We start from the raw sequence: 23,177 nt of genomic DNA, 5'->3' as shown, positions 1-23,177 counted from the left end.
TCTCTGCCACATTTCCAGGTGCATCAGCAGGGAGCTGGATGGGAAATGAAGCAGTTGGGGTTTGAACCATAGCCCATGTGGCATGCTGGCACTGCAGGCCGGGGATTAGCCTGATAAGCCACTGCCAGTCATGGAATCTCAGTGTTTTCACTTCAGCGCTGGTGGGAACTAGAGCCCCCTTCTGTAACACAGCCTGGCTCCAGAGTGAGGGCTGGGAGCAATGAGTCCTGGAAGTCAGAGGGTTGCCACACAGCGTGTGGTAGTCACCCTGTCAGAAGGGAGAAGTCATGGGGCCGCGTACCTCCCTCTAGCCTCCTCCTCCTCCCCTAGTGGGGGTTAAAATTCTACTAGGTGCCTGGTGCTTGGTTTAACTTAGTGGGCAACATCTGCATGAGCCTTACAAAATGGAGGAACAGACTATACACAAATAGAGGAATCCATCCGTATACTGGGATAGTTTAAAGTGTTTGTGGAAGGATGAAATTAAAAGAGAAGTTATTTTGGTACCACACATTTGAATTTTTAAAATATTTTCTTTTGTTTATTTGAAAGGCAGAGTTACAGAGTGGGGAGAGAGACAATAGGGAAAAAGAGATCCTCCATTACACGGTTTATTCCCTGGTGAGGTTGAAGCCATGAGCCAGGAACTCATCTGGATCTCCCACATGGGCACTTGACCATCTTCTGCTGCCTTCCAGCAGCATTAGCAGGGAGCTGGACCAGAATAGCCAGGACTCAAACTGGTGCTTATATGGTTTACTGACATCACAGGCAGAGGTTAAACATGCTGTGTCCTGACACCAGTCCCTGAAGATTTAAAATTCATGAACAGTTTTTCATAACATGTATTTTCCATGAACTCTCCAGTATGGAGTACAATTTTTGTCTTTGCAACAAAATCTGTATTTTAATCCCATTTCCCCATGAACTTTTTGAAGTGCTCTGGCATAAATAGTTCCAACAGAACCTCTCATGGAACACAGCCAGGTGATGTGAGGATGCGAGGGGGAGTTCACCAGGCATTTCACGCCTTCTTGACCACGTGTGTTGAACCTGACACCTGGGGGGTTTCGGTAGAGAGGAGGATCATGAGCCCTGTTGAGAGCCCATTGGCAGTTGTGAGCTTTTGGGGACACCCATCTATCCCATTGTGTACTGGGTGTCATCTCGGGCAATGCCCAGCCCTGTGGGTGTACATACAGAACAGGCCTGTGACTGAGGAGGGCACTGTGCTTTCTAGGATAGTGCAGTGAGGAAAAGGAGAGCAAAGTTTTGGGGGTATTTACCAGGCACATTTTGTAATTGTAATCCAGGTTGTGTGGGAGAGTAGTGAACAAAGAGGAGGTTCTTGAACAAGTCATCTTTTACTGTTGGGGTTTCTTTTTTTTTTTTTTTTTAAGATTTATTTATTCATTGAAAGGCAGCACAAAGTGATACATGGATGATAGATTAGATAATAGATAGATAAACAGATTGATAGATAGCTTCCACCTGCTGGTTCCCAAATGACTGCAGCAGCCAGATCTTGAGCCAAAAGCCTGAAACGCCTGGCCACATGAATGCCAGGGGTTCAAGCAATCAGGCATTGTCCACTGCCTTTCCAGGTGCAGTGTGAGAGAGTTGGGTCAGGAACAGAGCAGCCAGGGCTGAAACCAGCACTCTGTTGGGAGGTGCTGGCGTTGCAAACACTGGCTTAACTTGCTGTGCTGCAGTGCCCGCTCCAGCCACTGAGAGTTCTGCCGCCTCGTGTGCCCCCATGGCTGGTCCTCACCTGTTGAGCAATGTTCTTCACGCTCCAGGGTGACGTCGTGCCCGTCTGCTCAAGTCTCCAATGTCTGGGCTTCCCAAGGAGAAGGGCCCTGTGTGTTGTTCACTGTTGTGTCTGCAGTGTTGAACAAAGTGTTCAAGTTGGTTCTCAGCCAAAATGTGTGGAGTGGAAGAAAATGTTAAGCATTTTTATCCACTTGGTCTTATCGTCTCGCGGGGCTAGAAGAATTAGGGGGCTTATAAGAATCATCTGAGCAGTAAACAATCCTGAAAGTGGATTTGGCTGGACAAGGAAGACTTCAAGAGGTTTGGGAATGCATGATAGTTGAGAAAGGCTGTTTCTTTGATTATTTGTCTGGCATCTGTCTTCAGACTCATTTTATCGTTTAGGCTGTCCAGAAGAGAAGAAACTGGAATTTATCACCAGCCTCCTGGACGCACTCACCACCGACATGGTTCAGGCCATTAACTCAGCAGCGCCCACTGGAGGTGGGAGGTGAGAATGTGAGCAGGACTGAGCCTGGTAGCGGGAGGTGGGGCTCCCTGTGTCTTATGCTATTAGGAGCGTGGGCAGGATCTGCAGGGGACAAGAGCAGGAAGTCTGCCCTTTTCCTGAAACTGTCCCTGTGGCTTTGTTTCTTCTGCTGACACACTTCCAGCCCCTCTCCTGTCCTGACCTTTGGGAACTATGACTCGCAGGGCTGTCTAGAAAGCTCCAGCTGTGCAGTCGCAGAGGGAATGTGTTGGCTTGAGAGCCCTGAGTGGGAGGAAGGATGAAGGGTGTCCACCGGGGGCAGAGACGATGGGGGTAGTACATTGCCCTTGGCAGCTTTCTCCTCTTCCAAGAACCGGGAACTTTCTGCCTCTGTGATCTCTGGAGACACCAGCAGACTCTGGGCTGAGGAACTGGAGTCACACTTAGTTTAGGAGTAGATGTGGCATGAAGCTAACCCGATTAGAGGCTGACACACACACACACTCTCCCCCTGGGACCAGCATTGCTGGACATCGCTAGCTAGGGCCATCTGGTCAGCTGGTTGCAGGCAGGCATCCACTTAGCACTTTGGGTGATGATTCAGGCACTGGGATTAGGACTCAGTACACAGGAATATGAGAAATGCCCCCTTCCTTTGAATGAAAGCATCCTATACCAGGGTATATACTTAGCAAGCTATGTGTGGAGTGCTGGGACTAGAGGTGGACGAATGGCAAAAGGATGCTTAACTCAGCCTGAGGGATCAGAGAAGGCTTCCTGGAGGAGGTGCCAGTGGAGGTGAGTTTTGAAGGATAGATGGGTAGGACTCAGCCAATCTGACATTGAGAGGGTCATTCCTGGAAGAAAGAAGAAGCATCGTGATCCCAAGAAAGCACCCCTCTGTGGCTCAGTATAGCAGGAGGTGGGTGGCAGAGGACAGAGAGTGGGGAGGGAGGGAGGAGGGTGGTGGTGACAGGCTGGATGACCACTGGGAACTTCATCCCGTCAGATGCAGAGTCCACCTGCTAGTGATGAAGTCGGAGTGGGCCAGCTGATGGCCAGGGCGTGGATGGTGGGCAGTGGAGGGTGAAGGGTTTGGGCTCCTTGCTGCAGTACAGCAGGTACTTCTGAGTGTCCTGTGGCTTGCCCAGGCAGGGAGGGGAGCCAGTCCCCCAGCATTTGCCTGGAGCCAGAGCTGGTGTCAGTAAGGGGAAGGCATACCACCAGGACAGACCCTGGCCCCAGGCCCAAGCCTGACACCTCTGCGGCAGTGTGCAGCACCCCTTGGGTATGGACTTATGGCAGGCTCCGGGACTTTGTGCACAGCTGTCGTGTTCCTCCCTCTTCCCCATGGATCTCATAAAGGCCACCTTCCTGAAAGCCCAGCCTGGGTTAGAGCGGCACAAACGCTCCTAGGATCAAGATGTGCAGCCAAAAGGCAAGTGGAATATTGCTTGGTCCTAAAAAGGCAGGAAGTCTCCTTATGTGAAAGACATGATGCTGAGCATCACTGTGTGCTCACACTTCCCTGAGCCCCTGAAATCATCGGGTGTAGCAGTGGTTCCAGGAGCTGACACTTTGGCACTGCCTGTGGTCTCAGGCATCGCCTGAGGGTCTTGGGCCACATCTCCTGTAGCTCAGGGGAGGGGTACTGTGTTCCTGTGCCTTAGAAGAGAAGGAAAGCATACAAGAGAAGGGCATGGAGGTGAAAATGCCAGGCCTGGGCATCCTGCTGGGCCACTCTACCTCAGCCTTAAAGTGTGAGCTGTCAGATGCCAGCCTGCTGGCTCCCAGGCAAGCACTTGGGTGTGGCGTGGTTCTGGCACAGATAATGGCAACATGGACAAGCTCTGTTGCTGCCCCAGGCCAGGAAGTCCAACCATAGGCTGAGGGGGCTTCTTTTTAAAATAGAAAATGGAATTTATAAAGTTGGTAATGGCCTTTTCAAAGATTCACTTATTTTAATTTGAAATGCAGATTTACAGAGAGAGGGAGAAACAGAGAGATCTTCCATCCATTGGTTCACTCTCCAAATGGTTGCAATGGCTGAAGCTGGGAGCCAGGAGCTTCCTCCTAGTCTCCTGCGTGGATGGCTGGGACCAAAGAACTTGAGCTATCCTCTGTTGTCCTCCCAGGCCACAAGCAAGGAACTGGATGAGAAGTGGAGCAGCCAGGACTTGAACCTGCGCCCATATGGGATACCAGGGTGCAGGTGAATCACTTGCATGCCGTGCCATTGCACCAGCCCCTATAATAGTTGTGTGTCCTGGGAAAGGAATATCTTCCAACCTTCTCTTTTGGTGTAATTTAGAGTTGGGAAAAATTTTTTTTCAATATTCCTTCCAAAATGTGTTTTTCATTTTAGGCTCATCGTAGCTTGACCATGCTTGGAATGAAAGGTTGGAACTGCTATGGGTAGTTGTGTTACCTAAAGGCTGGGCTTTTAATCAAAGACAAGATGGGCCAAGCAACAATTTAGAAATCAAGGAAGGAGAGAGAGAGGGGGAAAGAGCGAGAGAGAAAGAGAGAGGGAAAAAGAGAGAAAGCAGTTGTATGGGGTTACTGGTTGGGGTTGCTGGCTTTCCTGGTTTAAAGTTCCCCGAAGTTTTCCATCACATTTAGCAGAATCCATGCCCTCAAGGTCAGGGTCAGAGGCTGGATTGCAGGCACCAAGTAAGGACACCCCTCTGATGCCTGCTGCATCTTGCTGGTCTCTGGCAATAGAGACTGTCCTTGAGCTGAGGCCTGTGGCAGACGGTGACAAGAAGGGACAGGGAGGGTGTTTGAACCGTGCAGAGAAGTGTTTTCCTCCTGGCCCCTACTCCCTGACCTGTGTCCTCTTAGCGTAGAAGTGCTGCCTTTGCACCAGCTCAGGCATCAGGGGGCTGACTTGGCGTTTCCCAGCCTCTCCTGGTCTGGCTCCTTGCTTAGGTTCTGGGGATGTGTGAAGATGAAGGGGAAACATGTGCACCTCAGGCACTACCACAAAGTCAGTGTGGTGACAATGGGACTGAGGGCACGCTTGACTAGGAGGTGATATCTGACCTGCCCTGTCACTTACAGAGGGGACAGCGCCCCCACTTGAATGGCTGGGGGTAAACCTGTCCCAATGGAGGGACCATACAATACAGAATATGGAGCAGGTGAGGCGTGTGGGAGGCCCTGTCAGAAGCAATGTGGCCTAAGTTTAAATGCGGGTTATGGACCAGCCAGAGATGAAGCTGCAGAGCCAGGCAGAACCCAGATCATGCCACGTCTCCCGAGTCACGCCAGGGGGCAGCAGGGAGCCACCAGGTGCGAGGGGTGTTTTTGGAAAATCATCCTGCTGGGGCTGTGCAAGTGGGATTGGGTGGGAGCAAGGCGGGCAGGGTGCAGGGAGAGCCTAGATTGTGAGGGGGAGGGGTGGCTCGCTGGTCTTCTGCGGTGCAACCGATAGCATTTCCAGATGTGTCAGATGTAGGCGGCGGAAGAGCAGGAGGTGTCTGCTCCCTCTTTCTGCCTTCTAGTCTGATTTAGCGCTGAAAAGCCACTCTGACCAAGTCTATAAAAATAGGCAAAGTGGATTGGGGGTGTCGGTGGAAACTTCTGGGGCTGGGGCATGGGAAAGAACACCCTGCAAACAGCACCCTTGGGTGTTGAGTTCTCCCTGATCCGCCCCTCCCTCCCAGCAGGACCTGGCTTGCTCCCTGGATCTCTCTTGCATGTGTTAGTGCCAAGGACGATTTCTGAGATCCCAGCCAGTTGAACATTCTAGAGAAGCGGAGCTCTCTCCTTGCTCCGGTGGCCAACTTCAAGGAGAGTGGGATGGCCCCCTGTGGTCCCAGCCTCGCTGTTCTCTGGTCTTGCCCATCGGTGGCACTACAAAGAAGAGGCCAGCAGGAGCTGACTTGGCATTTCCTAGTCCTAGCTGCACAGCTGGTGTGCCCCAGACCCAAGTGCACATGGGGCTCTGTGGGTCTGCTTGGCTTGGCTGCTGCCCGCAGCCCATCCTGCCTTACCTTGTCTGAAACTGCTGAGCACAGCAGAACTGGGCCCCAGTTCTTGGCGGAAACGGGTTCCCTTGTGGTGAATGGGGCTTGGCTCTCCAGCTGCGCATTGCAGCCAAGGCTGGCAAGCCTGACGGTGCAGAAACAAAACTGAAAGTGCCGCAGAAGGGTGGTCCCTGCCCTTCTCTGGGATGGGGAGAGGGTCAGTGCAGGGACGAACCTGGCTCGCAAGGGTCTTCCCATTCCTGCAGCTGCGAGTCAACCAGGTAGCCACTGAAAGTGCCCAGAGTTCACGGCACACACCAGCACAGAGCTGAACCGTCAGCTTCCAATCTCTGGGATTTGGATCCTTTTGGGTGTGTCTGTCTGTACCATTTCTGAAGGAACTTGGATATTTCTTTGGGTAGAAGTTGAACTTCACCTGTGGAGAGATCCACAGCAGAGAAGCTCAAGGCCTGTAGTTGCCATGGAAGGCCGTGGCAACTCAGTATCAGGGCCGCCAGCCCTTGCTTCAGTGGTCTGCAGGAGCTGACTGTGTGAGAGTGAGGGGTGCCAGGACGGAGGCTAGTGGAAATGCAAATTACAGAGGTTTTAAAAGATAGCAGCAGAAAGTTGCTAGTAGTCAAGATGGAGACTGGGATTGAAGGCCAGCGATTGGAAATCCCAGGTGCGGTGAGAGTGGGGCAAGCAGGGAGATGGATCAGGAAGGGAGAGCTGGAGGAGAGGGAGGGAAGGGAGGTGAGTGGTGTGAATGATGATAGCTGTCTGGCTTGGGGGGAAAAAAAACCAAACTCTGAGCACTTGCATCCCAGGGAGGAGCTGCTTCTTGCTGCAAAATAGCCCTCAGGGAGGTGTGGGGGAGCACGACAGGGGCTCCATCAATGGCGCTGCTGAGAACTGGACAGACAGAAGCCCCGGGAGCACATGTCGGAGGCAGCGAGCCTTCCCTGGCAGGGCCTCCAGGCTGGTGACCTCATCCCTTCCTGTCTCAGCAACTGAAGCCTTATTATTCCTGTGCCTAGGTAGACATGACGCGATGCCGAGCCTAAAGGTTAGAGGAAGCGCCACCTTCGCCTTGGGCTCTCCTGGTGGCCTCCCAGTGGGAGGGAAGCCAGAGGAAAGGTCCCTGACTGTCCAGATGGGGACACTGCCTGTGTCATCCCTCAGGTCCCCAGGGAAAGCAGAGGCTGTTGGGGTGAGGAGTGGAGAGCTCTGTGTCCTGCATCGTTGCATCCTGCAGGGGACTCCATGCCTGTCCCCCAGGTGTGCATGTGCCTGGCAGAGAGGTCCCCAGGTCATTGTTGCTGGGAAACGGAGGAAGATCAGGAGAAAGCACTCATAAGCTATGTGCCCTGGAGAGGACCAGGTGTGAGCCACGCAGGGAATAACCTGACACCCAATGCAAAGACCCCCTGCGCTTGGTTTCAGAGTCCCACAGAGCCAGAGGTAGCTGGGGGCTCCACCTAGCTGCAGCCCCACCCCCCGCCTCTGGATGCCCAGGTTCTCCCTGGGTCTGCCCTGCCAGGGAGAAATTCCTTTCACAGAGCCATTCATTGTGCCCTCTTGGCATCAGTCCAGGATGCCTAGGGCACCTGTTGAAAATTGAAAGGCACTGCTTTAAGGCTGGGCATCAACAGGGACGTCTGGCTTTATATCTTTATTTATTTTTTTCAACAGATTTGGAATGCAGTGTGATAGAAAGGAAGGAAGAGGCAGAGAGAGAGAGAGAGAGGTAGGGAGACCAAGAGAGAAGAAGAGAGTTAGTGAGAGTTTCTGTTTACTGGTTCAGTCCCCAAATTTTCACACCAGCCAGAGCCAGTCCAAGAGCCAAACAACCCATCTTGGGTCTCCCAAATGGAAGAAGACAGGTTGTTCCCAAGTACTTTGACCATCATCTGCTACCTCCTGGGCACATTAGACAAAAGCTGGGTCAGAGGTCTGAAGTAGGGCCTGGTGGGATAGCCTAGTGACTAAAGGCCTCACCTTACACACACCTGGATCCCATTTGAGCATTAGTTCATGCCCTAATGGCCCTGCTTCCCATCCAGCTCCCTGTGCTTGTGGCCTGGGAAGGCAGTTGAGGAGGCCTGGGACCCTGCACCCATGTGGGAGACCCAAAAGAGGCTCCTGGCTCCTGGCTTTGTATCAGCTCAGCTCCTGCCGTTGTGGCCTCTTGGGGAATGAATCAGTGGACAGAAGGTCTTCCTCTTGGTCTCTCCTCCTCTTTCCTCTTCTCTGTATATCTTACTTTCCAATGAAAATAAAATAAATCTTTAAAAAGAGAGAGAGAAAGAGAGATGAAGTAACCCAGATTCAAACCAGGCATTGCATTGTGGGTATCCTAAGCCGTAGCTTAACTTGCTGTGCCACAAAGCCCTCCCTCTTTATTTTTTTTGTGCTAAAACTCTTTTTCTTTGACTTTTGAAGTTTGATGGATTTTTCACAGGGAAGAAGTCAGAGATGGTCCCCTCCTTTCTGGAAAACTCTGCAAACCTCAAAGAAAATAGGGTGACTTTGGCAAGTGCCTTGAATATTTTCTTACTATGAACAGCTTCAGCATGTGCAAGCAGGCCCTGAATCTCTGCTCTCAGGCCCCTCCCTGTGTAACTGCAGTCCCTCCACCCCGTCGTCTGACCCCGGTGGGCACGTGTTCTGTCCCAGTGCCTAGCACCTGGAAGTATGCGACTCGCCACTTTAACTTGTTCCCCTTCCCCAAGAGAAGCTGCTAGGGCCTGAATGATATTGACTCAGTGCCCAGCCCTAGAACTAAGAACCATGGTTCTTGTGGGATTCCATCCAGTCATGCCTTCTGAAAAAGACGCAGCGTCTAAAAATTGCAAATATTAGCTACCACCCTAATGCTTTGGGTGGGGGAGGTAGAGCACAAAAAAATTTAAAAATTTAAAATTGATCTTGTAACTTGACAATCAGTCAGACACCTCGTCTTGCCAGACGTGGCTGTTGCTGTGCCATCTGGACAGTAGGAAGTGTTCTGGATAACTCTAGCTCCATATTCCTCAGCAGGACCCCCTGGGGGTGCTGCTTAACACATGATTTCCTGGTTCCATCCCAGACCTCTTAATGGAAAAACTGCAGGCTGGAGAGACTCTAAGAGGACCCAGGCTGGCTGGCTTTGAAAGGCTTTTTCATCCATCTCAGCTGTCACTTTCTCTCAATTCCTGTTCACTTGGTACCAGGCAGTGAGGGGCCATGAACATCCACATTTCCTTTCAACTTATCACTGCCTGTTTGCGTACTGCTAGCTCTGTCTCCGGGAGAGGTGCACCTGCCTGCTTGGATGTCTTAGGACCAGGCCTGGCACTGAGTATGTGGTGGCCACACGGAACACCCTTTACCACAGTCGCATCCAACCACATATTCATGTGTCTGCAGTGAATGTGGAGCCGGGAGAAGGGCAGCCCAGAATCCAGCTGTGGCTTGCTTTGGGGAGTTAGCCAAGTTGTTCTAAGCACCCATCATGCACAAGGACATACCTGGCTGTGGCCGAGGATGAGAAAGGCCCATGACATAAGGTGCGCATACAGGGGGTGGGGCCCGTGTAAAGAATGGACCAATCATGAGACTCAAGTGGGACTGGACAGCCTGATACTACCCCAACGTGAGAGCATCTGGAGGTCTTGCGCTTGGAGAAGTTATTTCTTCCTGACTTTGGAGTCCGGTGTGAGTGCCATCTCCGTCTATTCTCTATCACTCTAGCAGAATATGTGAAACTAAGTTACAAATTAAAGAGGTTTACTGGGAGGTTCTGGGAGTCTGAGAGCATGGGACAGCAACTTCTTCGCTTCTGGTGAGCGGAGGGCTTCATCCAGCTTCAATTCATGGGAGCAAGTAGGAGGAAAAATGGGTGCGCACCAAGGAAAAAGGACACCGAGGAGACCAGACGCTCCTGGCTCATTCAGTCTCATGAGAGCTAACCTAGTGTCGCAAGAAAGGTGTTAAACTGTCTTACAGGCTCTGTGTGTTCCAACACCGTTTCCTCAGCAACCACACTTCAGCACACGTTTTGATGGGGACTACATTGGAACTATAGTAGGAGTCCTGGCCTCTGACCACCCAGGAGAGAGTCACGGCGGGCTGGAGCGGGCAGAGAGGGTGGGATGGCTGAGCGGCCCTTGCAGGAGCCTAAGCCGTGTTCTCTGGGCCCAGGTTCTCAGAGCCAGATCCCAGCCACACCCTGGAGGAGCGCGTGGTGCACTGGTACTTCAGCCAGCTGGACAGCAACAGCAGCAGTGACATCAACAAGCGAGAGATGAAACCCTTCAAGCGCTACGTGAAGAAGAAAGCCAAGCCCAAGAAATGTGCCCGGCGTTTCACCGACTACTGCGACCTCAACAAGGACAAGGTCATCTCCCTGCCTGAGCTGAAGGGCTGCCTGGGTGTGAGCAAGGAAGGTGAGTGGTCCCCTGGCTGTGCTGTGCAGGGTCTCGGGGCTCTGACATCACTAGCAGTGATTCAGTGAGCACCAGCAGCCTTCGTATTCCACAACTATTCCCTGGGATTGTGCCATGCCTGATACAGTGGCGGGGCACACTGTTGGGGCCCTCTCTTCCCTCCGTCTACTCAGGAGAAACATTTGTTTTTTAAATAAATATTCTCCTGCATTGGGATAAGTGCCTTGGGAGGAGTGTATTAGTGAGGACAGGCTACAGTAACAAGTAGAGCCATACATGTCATGGCTCAACAGAGCACAGATGTTTTCTCTTGCTCATAGAATAGATCAGCATGGGGTGTGTGTGTGTGTGTGTGTGTGTGTGTGTGTGTGTGTGTGTGTGTGTAAAAACCACTTGGCAAGGGGATTCCTCCCTGAAGTCACCTTGAGAACCAGGCTGCGAGTGACTCTGTCTTTTTGTCGTCACCGTGTGCCTTCAAGGGTCACCCCTGGGAACCGGGGGGAATCAGCCTGCAACAGTGGAGGGAGAGAGCTTCGTGGGCTAGCTCTGGATATGGCACACATGATGCCTCATATTGCACTGGCTAGAAGTCAGTCACTAGACCATACTCAGCAGCAGGAAGGAGACCAGGAAGTCAGGAAGAGGAACAAAGCATGGGAATTTGCTAAGCACCAATGTGGCAGAACAGGTGGAGGAAGTTGTGGGACCCCTGCATCACTCAGTGGGTGGATAACTTTGGGTCTCCTTGGAAATGAAGACTTCCTAAAACCATGGCTCACCAAGCCACACACCTGATCAAATCCATGGCCTGTGGGCAAAGTGATAGAATTTGTATTTTAAGTATTGGTGCATTTATTCTATTTATTCTAGAGACAGATACACCCAGAGAGAGATAGTAAGGGACCTAGCATCTACTGGTTTGCTCCCCAATGCTCACAACAGCCTGGCTGGACCAGGCTGAAGCCAGGAGCCTAGAACTCAGTTCAGGTTTCCCACGTGGGTGTCAGGGACCAAGTTCCTGAGTCGTCTTCTACTGCCTCCAGTGTGTGCATTAGCAGGAAGAAGGAGTAAGGAGCAGAGCTGGGTCTGGAACACAGATGTTCCCTCTGCTACAGGGCACAGGTTCCCTAACCTGCAAAACTGCTAGGCCAGAGGCGCACTCCAGCTTTTACACTTTTAGAGGACTGTCATTTGGGGCCAACATCGTCATGTAGTGGGTTAAGCTGAGGCCTATGACACCAGCATCCCATGTGAGAGCCAGTTTAAATCCCAGCTGCTGGTTTCCTATCCAGCTCCCTGTTAATGTGCCCTGGGGAAAACAGTGGAAGAAATCTTAAGTGCTTGGGCCTCTGATAGGGCATGGTAGCTTCCGATGGAATTCCAAGCTCCTGGCTTTAATCTGGTCCAGACCCAGCCATTATGGCCATTTGGGGAGTGAAGCAATGGACAGAAGCTCTGTATCTGTCTCTCCCTTTCTCTTTCTAACTCTGCCTCTCAAATGAATAAATCTTTTTTTTTTTAAGTTGTTATTTTAAATAAAGAAGATGAGTATCAGCCAAAGACTGTCCAGGGCCCAGATGACCTTTTACATATTTATGATTCAGTTTTGTACAAACATATTTTTGAACCTCTGTTCTAAACCAACACCTGATGTGCCAGTGGGAGCTGGTCAAAGAGAGAGTTATGAGAGATGCTAATGGGGAGTGGAGACGGGAACCAGCTTTAGAGACACTGAAAGCTGTTAGTCCAGGTGGCAGGCACGGGAGTGGGGTGCCAAGGGTCAGGGTGAGATTGGAGAGCCTCTGGATGCAGGGGGAGAGCTATGGCTTCAGAAGGATAGAAGGAAACTGGTGTAGGGTTCAGTCAGAGAAAGGATGTTGTGCCTTAGAACGTGATTGCATGATTTGCATGACAGCCTGGGAGGCTCTTGCCACAAAGCCATACACGCTACAAGGACAGGACTTCTCATTTACTCAGTACCTAGGAAACAGTCTGACGCTAGAAGGAATTGATTAGTATATATACAAGTTTTTAAAAGCATACTAGGTGGCTGGTACTGTCACATAGTAGATTAAGCTGCCACTTGTGATGTTGGTATTCCATGTCAGAGGGTGAAGGTCAAGTCCCAGGTATTCTCCTGGTGAGTGAGTGAATGGATGAGGGACTTGTTCTCATGACAGATGGGCTTTCAAACTGAGATGCACATCTCATAGTGCACAGGCAGGAGGCCATCCAGTGTCTGCGTGGACGTCAGACCTGGCCAGGAGCATGTCAGGGCTGTGCAGGGAAAAAGTCACAATTCTGCTGTAGTCCCATCTTTGGCCCCTTCTGATGCTGGTAATTCCAATGGTCACTGCACATAGAAGCCAAAGAAAGGCTGAGCGTGGGGACTGCAGGTCATTCCCACTCTTCCCCTGAAACCTTCTCAGAGCCCAGGTGTCTTCCAGTCCAGCTGATGTGCAACCCCAGAGGAAGCACACAGGGACGGGGGGGGGGGGGTGCGGGTGTGCTGCTTGGGGAGCAGTCCTCATCCGGGTCTTCCTTCCCAACCTACACCCTGCTGGGGCAGGGCTGAGTTTCAGGTTACTTTTCCAAACTCTGCCTGTGGAGGTGCTTGGCAGTGCCACTGTCATCCTCCTTGGCCTGATCTACTGCCCAGTCTCCCAGCTTGCAAAGGTGGGACTGGGGACGCTAGAGAGCTTTGGGACTGCTGCTGATCCCTGAACACCAGCCAGGGATGCCCAGGGATGAGTGTCTGCACCTTTTTGTGTGTCCCTGTGAGTACGACTGTGCATGGCCTGTGCAGTGCTTGTACAGGTGCATGTTTGTGGCTACAAGTGTCTGCATGTGTGATCAGGGAGTGCAGAGGATGGAGCCGTGAGATAAGCAGAGGGGATGTAGGGTTGGTTGGTCGAATGGGATGGGCAGGTGGCTGTGGAGATGCCAAGCCGACAGGGAATGGATCAGGATTCGTCTGTCCACACTGTGATTCTGTGCACACCACAGTATATGTGGTTGCAGGTGCACACAGTGCCAGAGAGACACACACCTGGCGGGAAGTAGCAGCTTCCTCCAGGCTACACAGCATCCCTGCTGGCTCTTGGCCCAGCCTCAGGAATCCCAGGCCAGGCGCTCCTCCTGCAGGAGAACGGACCTGCCCGGCACAGTGAGAGATAGGGCCTGGTGTGAGCAGGCTTGGCTTGCTCACATGAGGAAGCCAGGGCAGCAGACCTGGCCTTGGGATGCTGTTAGCAAAGAGTAGGCAGAGCAGGAGATGGGCTCCCAACAGCTCCTGAGGAAATGAGAAGGAGCCTGGGGATTCCTCACTCAGGCATAGGCAGCAGAGAAAAGAGTAAAAAGATCTTAGAGTCAGGCAGGTCTGGCTTGTCGTCCCCACGCTGACACTTGATGCTGTGTAACGTTTGCCAAGTTACCTGAACTCTCAGATTTGGTGTGAGGCTGTCATGAGAGGAGGCAGCACAGTACCTGGTACACAGAAAACGCATGAAAGAAATGAGTAGTGGAAGGTGCCACCCCTGGGCAGACGACAGGCCGGTGGTTCCCCTCTGTCCTTCTCCTCAGTGTAAGTACACCTGTCTGTGTGGTGGCTCCAGGCAATGAGCCCTACACGCTGGCCATTTGGTGTCTTGTGGCGCCCTCTGGTGGCTAGCAAGAGGCTAAGTAGGGGTAAAAGTGAGGTATGTGGACCACAGGCTGTGGAGTTTAATAAGTATAGTCTGGGATGTGTGAGGTTAAACTTTAGGATATGCCATGGAAATTTGGCTTCTTGTACTAACCAAAACCCGGCACTGGGTTGTTGGCCAGATATTCTGAGATCCTGGCCTGTATCTGAAGTGGCTGGTGCTTGTGTCAGAGTTGTTGGTACCACCTTGCAGGCAAGAGGGGTGAGAACCTCTATATTTCAGGAATGCCATCCCTCCCTTTGACCTGCCTGAGGATACTGGCCACCCTGGCTCATCCTCTCCTCTGCCCTCCCTGGCCACATGTTGGGTCTGAGTTTGCTTCTCCATGTGAAGCCTGTGCCCAGCCTGGTGAGGCTCCTGGGTATTCCAAGCCTCAGTCCCACCATCACAACCTGGGGGTAACTTAATCACTGTTGTGTAAAGTCACTATGAGGGTTCAGGGATGGGTGTACATGAAGCAGCACTGTGGTACAAACTGGCTTTATATCTGATGACCCATTTTGCTTCCCATGTCTCAGTCCCGCTGCCACAGGTTTTCTTTCTGTAGGAGGGGGCTTGGAAATAGGATTGAAAAGACAAGTTTGTGCTGATGCAAAGAAGGTTCTGAAAGCTATGAGGAATCTTCAAAAAGTTCATGAAAAAAATGTGCATTAGGAAAAGCTACTCGTGGGCTTCAAAATTCATTTGCACCAAAATTATTTTAATTCTGTTCTCCTCGGATATATCGCAATCCTTTCTGTTCATACTGGGACGAGCAGTCAGCTGAGGGGGCAGAGAAGGGATATGGGGTAGCCAGCTTGGTTCTACCGTGACTCACCTAGGGCCTGTCGCTTAAGCCTTCTGCGTCTGTAACCTCACCTGCAAGATTATGGCTTGTCCCTCTTTCTTCTGGCTTAAGCCAGGTTGACAGAACAAACAGGACAGAAAGCCCAGCCCCACGCTTCCTGGCTTCTTCCCGAGCCTTTTGTCCAGTCCAGGCTGGGACCCAGGTGCGTGCAAAGCTTTAGCACTTCCCTGGGTGAAGGTCCCCAGAGTGTCATGTGTTCTATGCGTTGCAGGTGCTAGCCTTGGCAGCCTCCCCCAGGGAAAGCAAGCAGACACAAACCCTCTCAGTAAGTTGCCTTCTTCTGGGGCTCCTTCTTCACACCACACACCGCCACCATCCCCACCACCCCAAGGAAGCTTGGTGAGAAGGAAGGCTGGCTCTTAGACTCTTGTTTCCCATTGCTCTTTTTGTGGAGGGCCCAAGATGGGAGGACTTTGCCCTCCCACCTGTCATGTCAACACAGCCCAGGGGGTAGGGGGTTTTGCACAGGGTACCCACAGCCCCAAGCTGTGCCAGCATACCCCCATTCTCTGGAACCTTCAATTGCCATCGTGGTACCTGAGAGTGACAATGGATGTGCTGGGCGAATGTGCTGATCTGCACATCTAGAAGTGTGCCTCACCCAGCCTGTATCTGACAGCAGGTGCAGAAGGCCATTCTAGTGGAGATTTCTCATACACCCAACGTTAACTTCTCTTTGCTTCCCTCCCTGCCTTCTTTTTGCACCCTTCTCCTTCTCCCCATAGGACGCCTCGTCTAAGGAGCCAGACAGCAGAGCGCAGGTGCAGAGTCAAGGGGACAGGATGCGCCAAGGAACCCCTAGCCTCCAGTGCTGCCTGCGGCCCCGCCACTCCCCTGTAACATAAATGACGCCCACCGTGTTTGCACTTTCAGTAACTCTTCCTTGCGTGTCTTGCGTTTGGTTTCATTTTTAAACACCAGTATCTAACACCACAGGGGGAAAGGAGAGGGAAGACGGACTGCTGGTTCTCTCTCATAAGTTTTTGGATCTGCTACTGACAACTCCTAGGGTTTTTTTTTTGTGGGGCGGGAGGGGGGTGGGAAAGGGTGTTGTTGGAACTGAGAAGAAAGAGATTTATATACTGTACATAAATATATATGTAAATTGTATAGTTCTGTTGTACAGGCGATAGCGTTGCTCTTCGTTTACCCCCCTCCCTCTCCCTGCTGTGGAAGGGATGCTTCTAGAACACAAGCCTCCGTCCTCAGCCTGCCCAGATTCCGTTTGGAGACTGACTGCCGTGCAGATAGAGCTGGGAGCCTGCGATGGTATTGTCGACTCCAGCCACTCTCCGCTGGCGTTCATTGCTCTGTGCTGTTAACTGGTGAAGTTGCTGACACACTTGGCCCCGGGCCCTGCTCAAGGGACACTGGATTGCCAATAGATGGGTATTGGTCCTAGGTGGGGAGAGGGGAGAGGGGAAGGCCACATCTGGTGAGCAGCCAGCACAGGCCCCACCTCTCGCTGGATCCATCGCCTCCTGCTCTCCTTGGACCTGGTTTGTCTTCCATCCTGCGAATTCTGACTGAATATGTGTTAGGAAAGTTTCAACATCTACCCTGAGAGGAAGGGAGAAAGAAGATACCCAGTAGGGCCTTTTAGTGGCTAACCCAGGGATGGGGAGCATCTGGGCCACAAGCTGTGCTAGCCTTGTGAGGTCGTGTGGTCTGGTCTTGCCATTGGCAACCATAGACAGGGCTCAAAGTACAGTAAGTCTATAGCAGACTCAGTGGTAAGCTGATGATTTTGTACAGCTTGTGAATGATGTAAAAACTACATGGGCCTTGGCAGAAGGGAAGGAGGACAGAAGGCCCGTCCTGGCCAGTGATGGAGCCAATGGGGAGGAAATCTGACTTTCTGCAAACCTCCATGGGAGGTCCCGAGACTTGACTCGGAGCTTTTGCCTGTCCCCCATCGTGGCCTTGTCCTCTGCAGCAGTCGCAGCCTGAGGGAGGAGTTGGGTCAGTTACACACAGTTTGTTTCATCCAAACTGAGGTTCCTCCTGTTCCTTTAAATTTTCTTATGAACTTCTAGGCTTCTGGCCAATTCTAGAAGAAGCACTGGGCTTGGGTCTCCTGTTTCTGTCTGCACTAGAGGCACAGGGTAAGAATCCGGCTAGAGGAAGTGCAGGCCCAGCTTTGCAAGGCATTTGGCTACACAGGAATTCAGCAGGTGGTGCCTCGCCTTCGGGGGGTGTGCAGCCGCCGGAGCCCAGGCGACCTTCCTAGTCAGATGACCTTCAGACACGGTGGCCAGTGGCAGCATCCTTACCCTCGGAGCAGCCCTTATGGCCTTGAGAGTGTTTGGGGAGCCCAGGCCTGCTGCTCTCCTCAGATGGGCGACTGGCCTCATCTCCTGGCATCCCTGTATGAGTGCCCACCTTGGCAGCTGGTGGGTATTTTGCCACGCAGACAGGTCTGCAAGGCACTGGCCCATAGGGGGAGGGACCTGGCCTTGTCAGAATGTGAGTGGATGGGGCTCTCAGGCCGCCCTGAACGTTAGCTCGGGGTGGCCATCTTGACACAGTAAGGTGGGAAGGAGGCCCCGGCTTGTTGGCCTTGAAAGCGCAGTGTGCTGGAGCTGGGTGAACATGACAGCCCCATCTCCTGGCCGGAGGAAGCGAGGAAGTGTTTGCGCACAGAGAAGGGGCCTCCCTATGGTGTAGTTCATGGTCCCCTCAGGCGTTTTCTTCACGTGACATGTGTAGGCTATGTGGTATGGTTTTCCTTTGTGGGGGAGGGAAGCGTGGTGGGTGAAGGGATCTATGTGTAGCTTGTTTTATACAAAATAAAAATGGGTAAACCTTGGCAGTGGTCGCCTCGTTCTTTGAGTGGCGCCCTCTAGTGGGTAACACTTTGGTTACTTTTACAAAGTGTGGTCCCCTTTCCCTGGCCTATGCTGTTCTCTCATCTGCTCTTGCAAAGCCTGAGTTGCTGTTAAAGGTAGTCCCAGGGTCTGGCCTTGTGGTATAGTGAGTTGAACCAGCAGTTGCCGCTCACGCCAGCATTCCCTTTGGGCACCAGTTCGAGTCCCAGCTGCTATACTTCCAATCCAGCTCCCTGCTAAGACACCTGGGAAAGCATCAGAAGATGGCCCAAGTATTTGAATTCCTGCCACCCACATGGAGGAACGAAGCTCACAGTTTTAAGGACTGAACCAGCAGGGAATCTGCAAATGGCTGGAGGTGGTGTCTGTTTGTAGGGGGCGCCCGGCTGGTCAGGCTGCTCACTTTGGGACTTGCCCAATGTGTGTGTATTCTCTCCAGCTCTCCCTCTTCACCATTACAGCTGCCCCATGGGATTCTCCTCCTTCTGCCCCAGCTGTCGCTGTTGCTGGTAGAGCTTGGGGGCCAGGCCAAGGGGAAGCCCCTTCTATTCCCATAAAGCGGAAGACTTCAGGCTGACTCCAGCAGCTTCATGCAGCTCTGGGTTGGGAGCTGACTCCTGGTGGGGCTCAGGCAGGCTGAGTCCAGGTTTGCAGGGAACGCCCAGAGGCAGCACTTGCTGGTTTGGTTGGCAGAGCTGCAGGGCTGCGGGCTCTACAGCATCCCCTGTGCCCCTGGGGTCTTCTTGTGCCCTCTCCGCACACACAGCTATTCCTGGCCACACCCTCCCCCAACCCCGGAGAGCCTTCTCCAGATTCCTTTTGCCTCATTTTGTGTGCCCCCGCTTATCCTCCACGAGAGAACACTCTTTCACAATTCCCCCATTAAGTGCTTTTGAGCCCTGCAGTGTGCGACCCCCTCACCCGTACCCAGTACCCCTGCCCTCCATCCTGTCTGGCCTTGCTCACCTGCAAGATCTCTACAGCAGCAGGAGAGAGGCTGGCCAGTCTATTGCCCATCCACCAGCTGCTGCGTTGCAAACCCCACCACAACTCACTAACACATGTATCATTGTGCACAGATCCTGAGAGTACACACAGACCCAGGAGCTCAGCGGCTTGCTTGATGCCACACAGCTGGGAAGAGCAGAGCAGGACTTGCCCTCAGGTGTTCTGACTGGGGGGCCTGGCGCTCTGCCTGTCCCCGGGTGCTTTCCTGGAAGGTCTAAGACTGCAGATTTCAAGGGTCTGGGAAAGGGAAAGGAAGGCACTGACTCCCGCAGAGCTTCACAGGCAGCTTTGGGTTGACGCACCCCGCACAGGTCTGAAGTTGCACTTGACTGCACAGTAAGCTGCAGCCTCCCTGCTCTGCTTTCTCCCAATATGGCAGCCTCAGGACCCTTCCCATTCTGCTCCTAGCGAAAGCACTGACTCTAGCTGATGACCCTGTATGTGGCACCTGGAAGTGCCCATCTACAAGTCCAGAGCCAGCCTGACAATCCACAGGCTTGACAGCGTGGGGAGCACGGGCTGCTTGGGTGGGACCACTCTGATAATCAGCCTGAAAAGATGAGGAGCAGCCATAGTGACTTGAGGCCCTGCCATCCTTGGGGCTTAAACACAAGGTGTTCTCCTCACCACAGACAGTGGGTGGCAGTGGGGTGCCACTCTACATTGTCCTCACTTGGGGACCTGGGTTGAGGAAGTCTTTCCTCATGGGAGCAGGGAGAAGGAAGGCTAGTGTATTATTACACCCGGATTCTTAGAACTTCCGTCTGGAAATGACATTTGTGATTCTGCTCACAGTCCAATGCTGAACGCTAATTGCAGAGTCCCACTGATCACAAAGGCATGGTCTAAGGACCCTGAAATAAAATCAGAATATCTCTGAACAACTTTGGTAACCACCACCATGCTGATTATGTTTTACTAAGTTGAAAACGTGCAATATTAGGTTACGTTGCTGCTTGGGATGCTTGTATTACATTTCAGAGTACTTGGTTTGAGTCCTATGGACTCCACTTCCTGTCTAGCTTCCTGCTCACACGCGCTCTGGAAAGCAGCAATAGCGGGACAACTACTTGGGGCCCTGCCAGCCATGTGGGAGACCCACATGGAGTTCTGGGCTCCTGCTTTCCACCTGACCCAGCTCTGGCTGTCGTAGGCATTTGGAAAGCAAACACACAGATGGAAGAACCTCTCTGCCTTCAAAATAAAACAAATAAATAAAAAGGATCTGAAAAATTGAAACTCTCACATTGTCTCAAAGAGACCTGCTCATCCCAGTTTGCACGATGCGTTTTACGTAAATTCCTTCCAACAGGGCTATCACATGGACTGTCATCACCTCCTCAGGGAAAAGCTCACCTTTACCTTCCCACCCAATGCTGGAAGCTGCTTCTCAGGTCACTGAAGCCCCATGGGAGCTCCGAGAGGGAAGCAGACGCAGAGGCAACCCCCTGGTGTAGAAGCAAAATTCTCCTGGCTTGGCAGTCTTTGCCTTCATCAGCACTCCACTGACTCACCCCTGCAAGGTGCAGGAAACTCATGAATGACAAGTTGGCTAGTTCCCGTCATGTCCTGACCCCTTCAGCATTGTTACAAGCTCCATACCATCCAGGATCAAACGCCCATCTCTAGCTTGATTTACATGCTTCTCCCTTCACTGCTTTGGTGCAATCTCATGCTTGTGGAGCTCTGATGGGCTCTGACGATGTTTCTTCCTCCACTGCATTGTGCCTCAGCTCTTGCAGGGTAATGGTGTAAGGAGGAGGTAAAGAGAAGTTAGGAGGGTCAAAAAGCAGACCACAGTTGTAACCCTCCCAATTGTTTGTGGCAGCTTCTCAGGTCAAGACTGTCTGTTGCACGGTGTGGCAGGTGCCCAGCTGCCTTGGGGTGAGCTGTCCAGCTCTGGCTTCACCTCTTCTGTGCTACCCATGCCAGTTTAACCTCCTCCCACTTTGTTCCAAAGATGTTGCCTTTGGCATCGCGCCTATGCATCAGCTATGTCTGCCTGGGGTGTTCACTCGCAGGAAACACGCTTGCTGGCCATGCCAGCTGGAGGGGATACAAGTTGATTCTCAAAGGCCTTCATGGCTGGCCTCTGTTTCTCTCTATCTCTACTTCTTGTCCCCCTTGCTTTGTTGAGTGGCAAGAGTGTTGCATCATAGGCATCCATGAGAGAAAGAAGCTGCCAGGCTTGCAGCTGATTCCTCCACCCCTGCAAACCTTCTTCATCATGAATACACAGGGGAACGGTCATATGAGGACACAGCAAGAACACGCCTCATCAGAACCCAACCTGACAGCATCTTGCACTTCTAGCCCCACGAGCTATAAAAAAAAGTAAATTTCTGTTGTGTAAGTCGCCCAGTCTTGTCATTTTGTTAGGGCAGCCTGAGCTGACTCATACAATAGCTTTGGGGATTACAGTTGCCTATGTTTACCCCGTAGGGCTAAATAAACATCGTGATGCCTGCTGACCTTAAACCACCGCTTCCGTGCCCACATCCCAGGAAAAGACACACATGTTATTGTGATATTGACTAGTGTTTGTGTTTAGCCATTGAAACTTGCAGTTTTCACATTCAAGCTCCTCTTCCAGCCACACATGCCATACTGCCCTGAACCACATGTTGTTCAAAGTGTAGCATTTCTTGCTTCTGTGTGAAACAACATCATTTATAATGTAGTCACAAATCTCTTAGGCAGCTTGATACATAAATATGGTCGTTACATGTTTAATCCCCCCAAACTCAACACAGAGGATATTGTCTTGATTATGTAATTGAATGAAAAATGCCAGCTGTCAGGACCTTTGGTAGCATGATCAAGGTCATTTTATGGGTGATCTGCAAGCTAGGACTCTACAAGTAAGCCACTCAGCTTGGAACTACTTCGTGCAGCATCACTGAGCGGCGTTGAATATGTGTGGTTCATCTGCCTTGCCTGATACTTCAAAAATGCATCTCAAAGCTCATTCTTCTGATCATAGCAAAGGGACATGCATCTTCCTAAAAGCCCCACACTCTTCTTCCTACCCTACCTGAGCATTTTTAGAAGGAACGTGGTGCCAATTAGAGGCTGTATTTGAGGAATTATTACTGGGGTAGGGGGAGAGTCATCTACAGTCTTTGAGTTGGTGGAAAGCTGATAGTTGTTTTTGACTTTGGCTAAAGAAATTAAGATCAAAACAAAGCACAATAACAATTCTTTTGAATTGTGATTCAGAAGCAAGCTGTATATTTTCACCCCAGATTATTGGGGGCGGAGAGGGGGAGTCAGTGCTGTGTCTTGTAGGTTGCTCAGCTATGGAGATGAGCAGTCAGTGTGACTGAGTCGGCCCATTCTGTTTAGAAATATATTTTAAACGTTTAGTTAAAAGAAAAAAATTCTTTTGGTTCAAACTCCACCCAAGTATCTTTTTTTTTTTTTCAATAAAGAATCCTCAGCTGCTGTGTTATCCACTGTGTCAGATCTAATGCTGCAGTCCTAGGCTCTTAACAGTTGATGCACATTCCTCCTCCACTTCTAATTGGCTGGCTTGGAGTGACCACACTGTAAGCTTTATCCTGTAATCTGTGTGAGGACAGTGAAAATAAACATAAATAAGCCTAAAAACAGGCAAATAGCTTATTCTAACATTCATACAGAAACTCAATCAGCAAAGTAGTCTCCTCCTGGTCAAACTTTGAGTTTGTTGCAGAGTCAGAGTTCTGGAAGCCATTTCTTCCAATGTCTAATTTGGTAGGCCTAATCAAAAGAGGGATATGACCTTTTCTAAAGAGGGATATGACCTTTGAAAATGGGAGAGTCCAATAATGTGGCAGCAGGAGTGTGCCTACTGGCATCTTGAGTAGTGCACTGGGTCAGCGGTTAACAATGAGACATTTAGAAAAAAATTTCATGAGATGCATGCACCATTGTAGAGTAGTTCATACCCCAAATGGACACATTTGAACAGCATGTTTAAGGCAAAACCTTTAGCCACTAGGTTATCATGCTGGGCCCAAAAATTTCAGTTTTAAGACCTTAACAGCTATTCCCATTTTTGACAAAGGACTCCCTTGTGATGGAACACATTGAGTTCTGTTGGCCATCAGGTTTTAACTTCTGCACCACAGTCATGAAACAGAAATTAATTGAAATAGGGCTCAGCCAG

At 51.4% G+C, this 23,177-nt stretch overlaps 1 protein-coding gene across 1 annotated transcript in view; it reads left to right on the top strand.

The window, feature by feature from the left end:
• Positions 1-16,134, top strand: part of SMOC1 (SPARC related modular calcium binding 1) — a 136,821-nt gene extending 120,687 nt beyond the window's left edge. The window contains exons 10-12 of the mRNA XM_040975623.1: positions 2,158-2,263; positions 10,396-10,640; positions 15,917-16,134. Coding sequence (XP_040831557.1) covers positions 2,158-2,263; positions 10,396-10,640; positions 15,917-15,930 — 365 coding nt within the window. The 3' untranslated portion in view covers positions 15,931-16,134. The remainder of the gene's footprint in view (positions 1-2,157; positions 2,264-10,395; positions 10,641-15,916) is intronic.
• The last annotated feature ends 7,043 nt before the right edge of the window (positions 16,135-23,177 follow it).

Source organism: Ochotona curzoniae, unplaced genomic scaffold, assembly GCF_017591425.1.
Source record: "Ochotona curzoniae isolate NIBS_2020 unplaced genomic scaffold, NIBS_Ocur_1.0 contig_2688, whole genome shotgun sequence".
Taxonomy (NCBI): domain Eukaryota; kingdom Metazoa; phylum Chordata; class Mammalia; order Lagomorpha; family Ochotonidae; genus Ochotona; species Ochotona curzoniae.
This window is presented reverse-complemented; position numbering and strand designations above follow the sequence as displayed.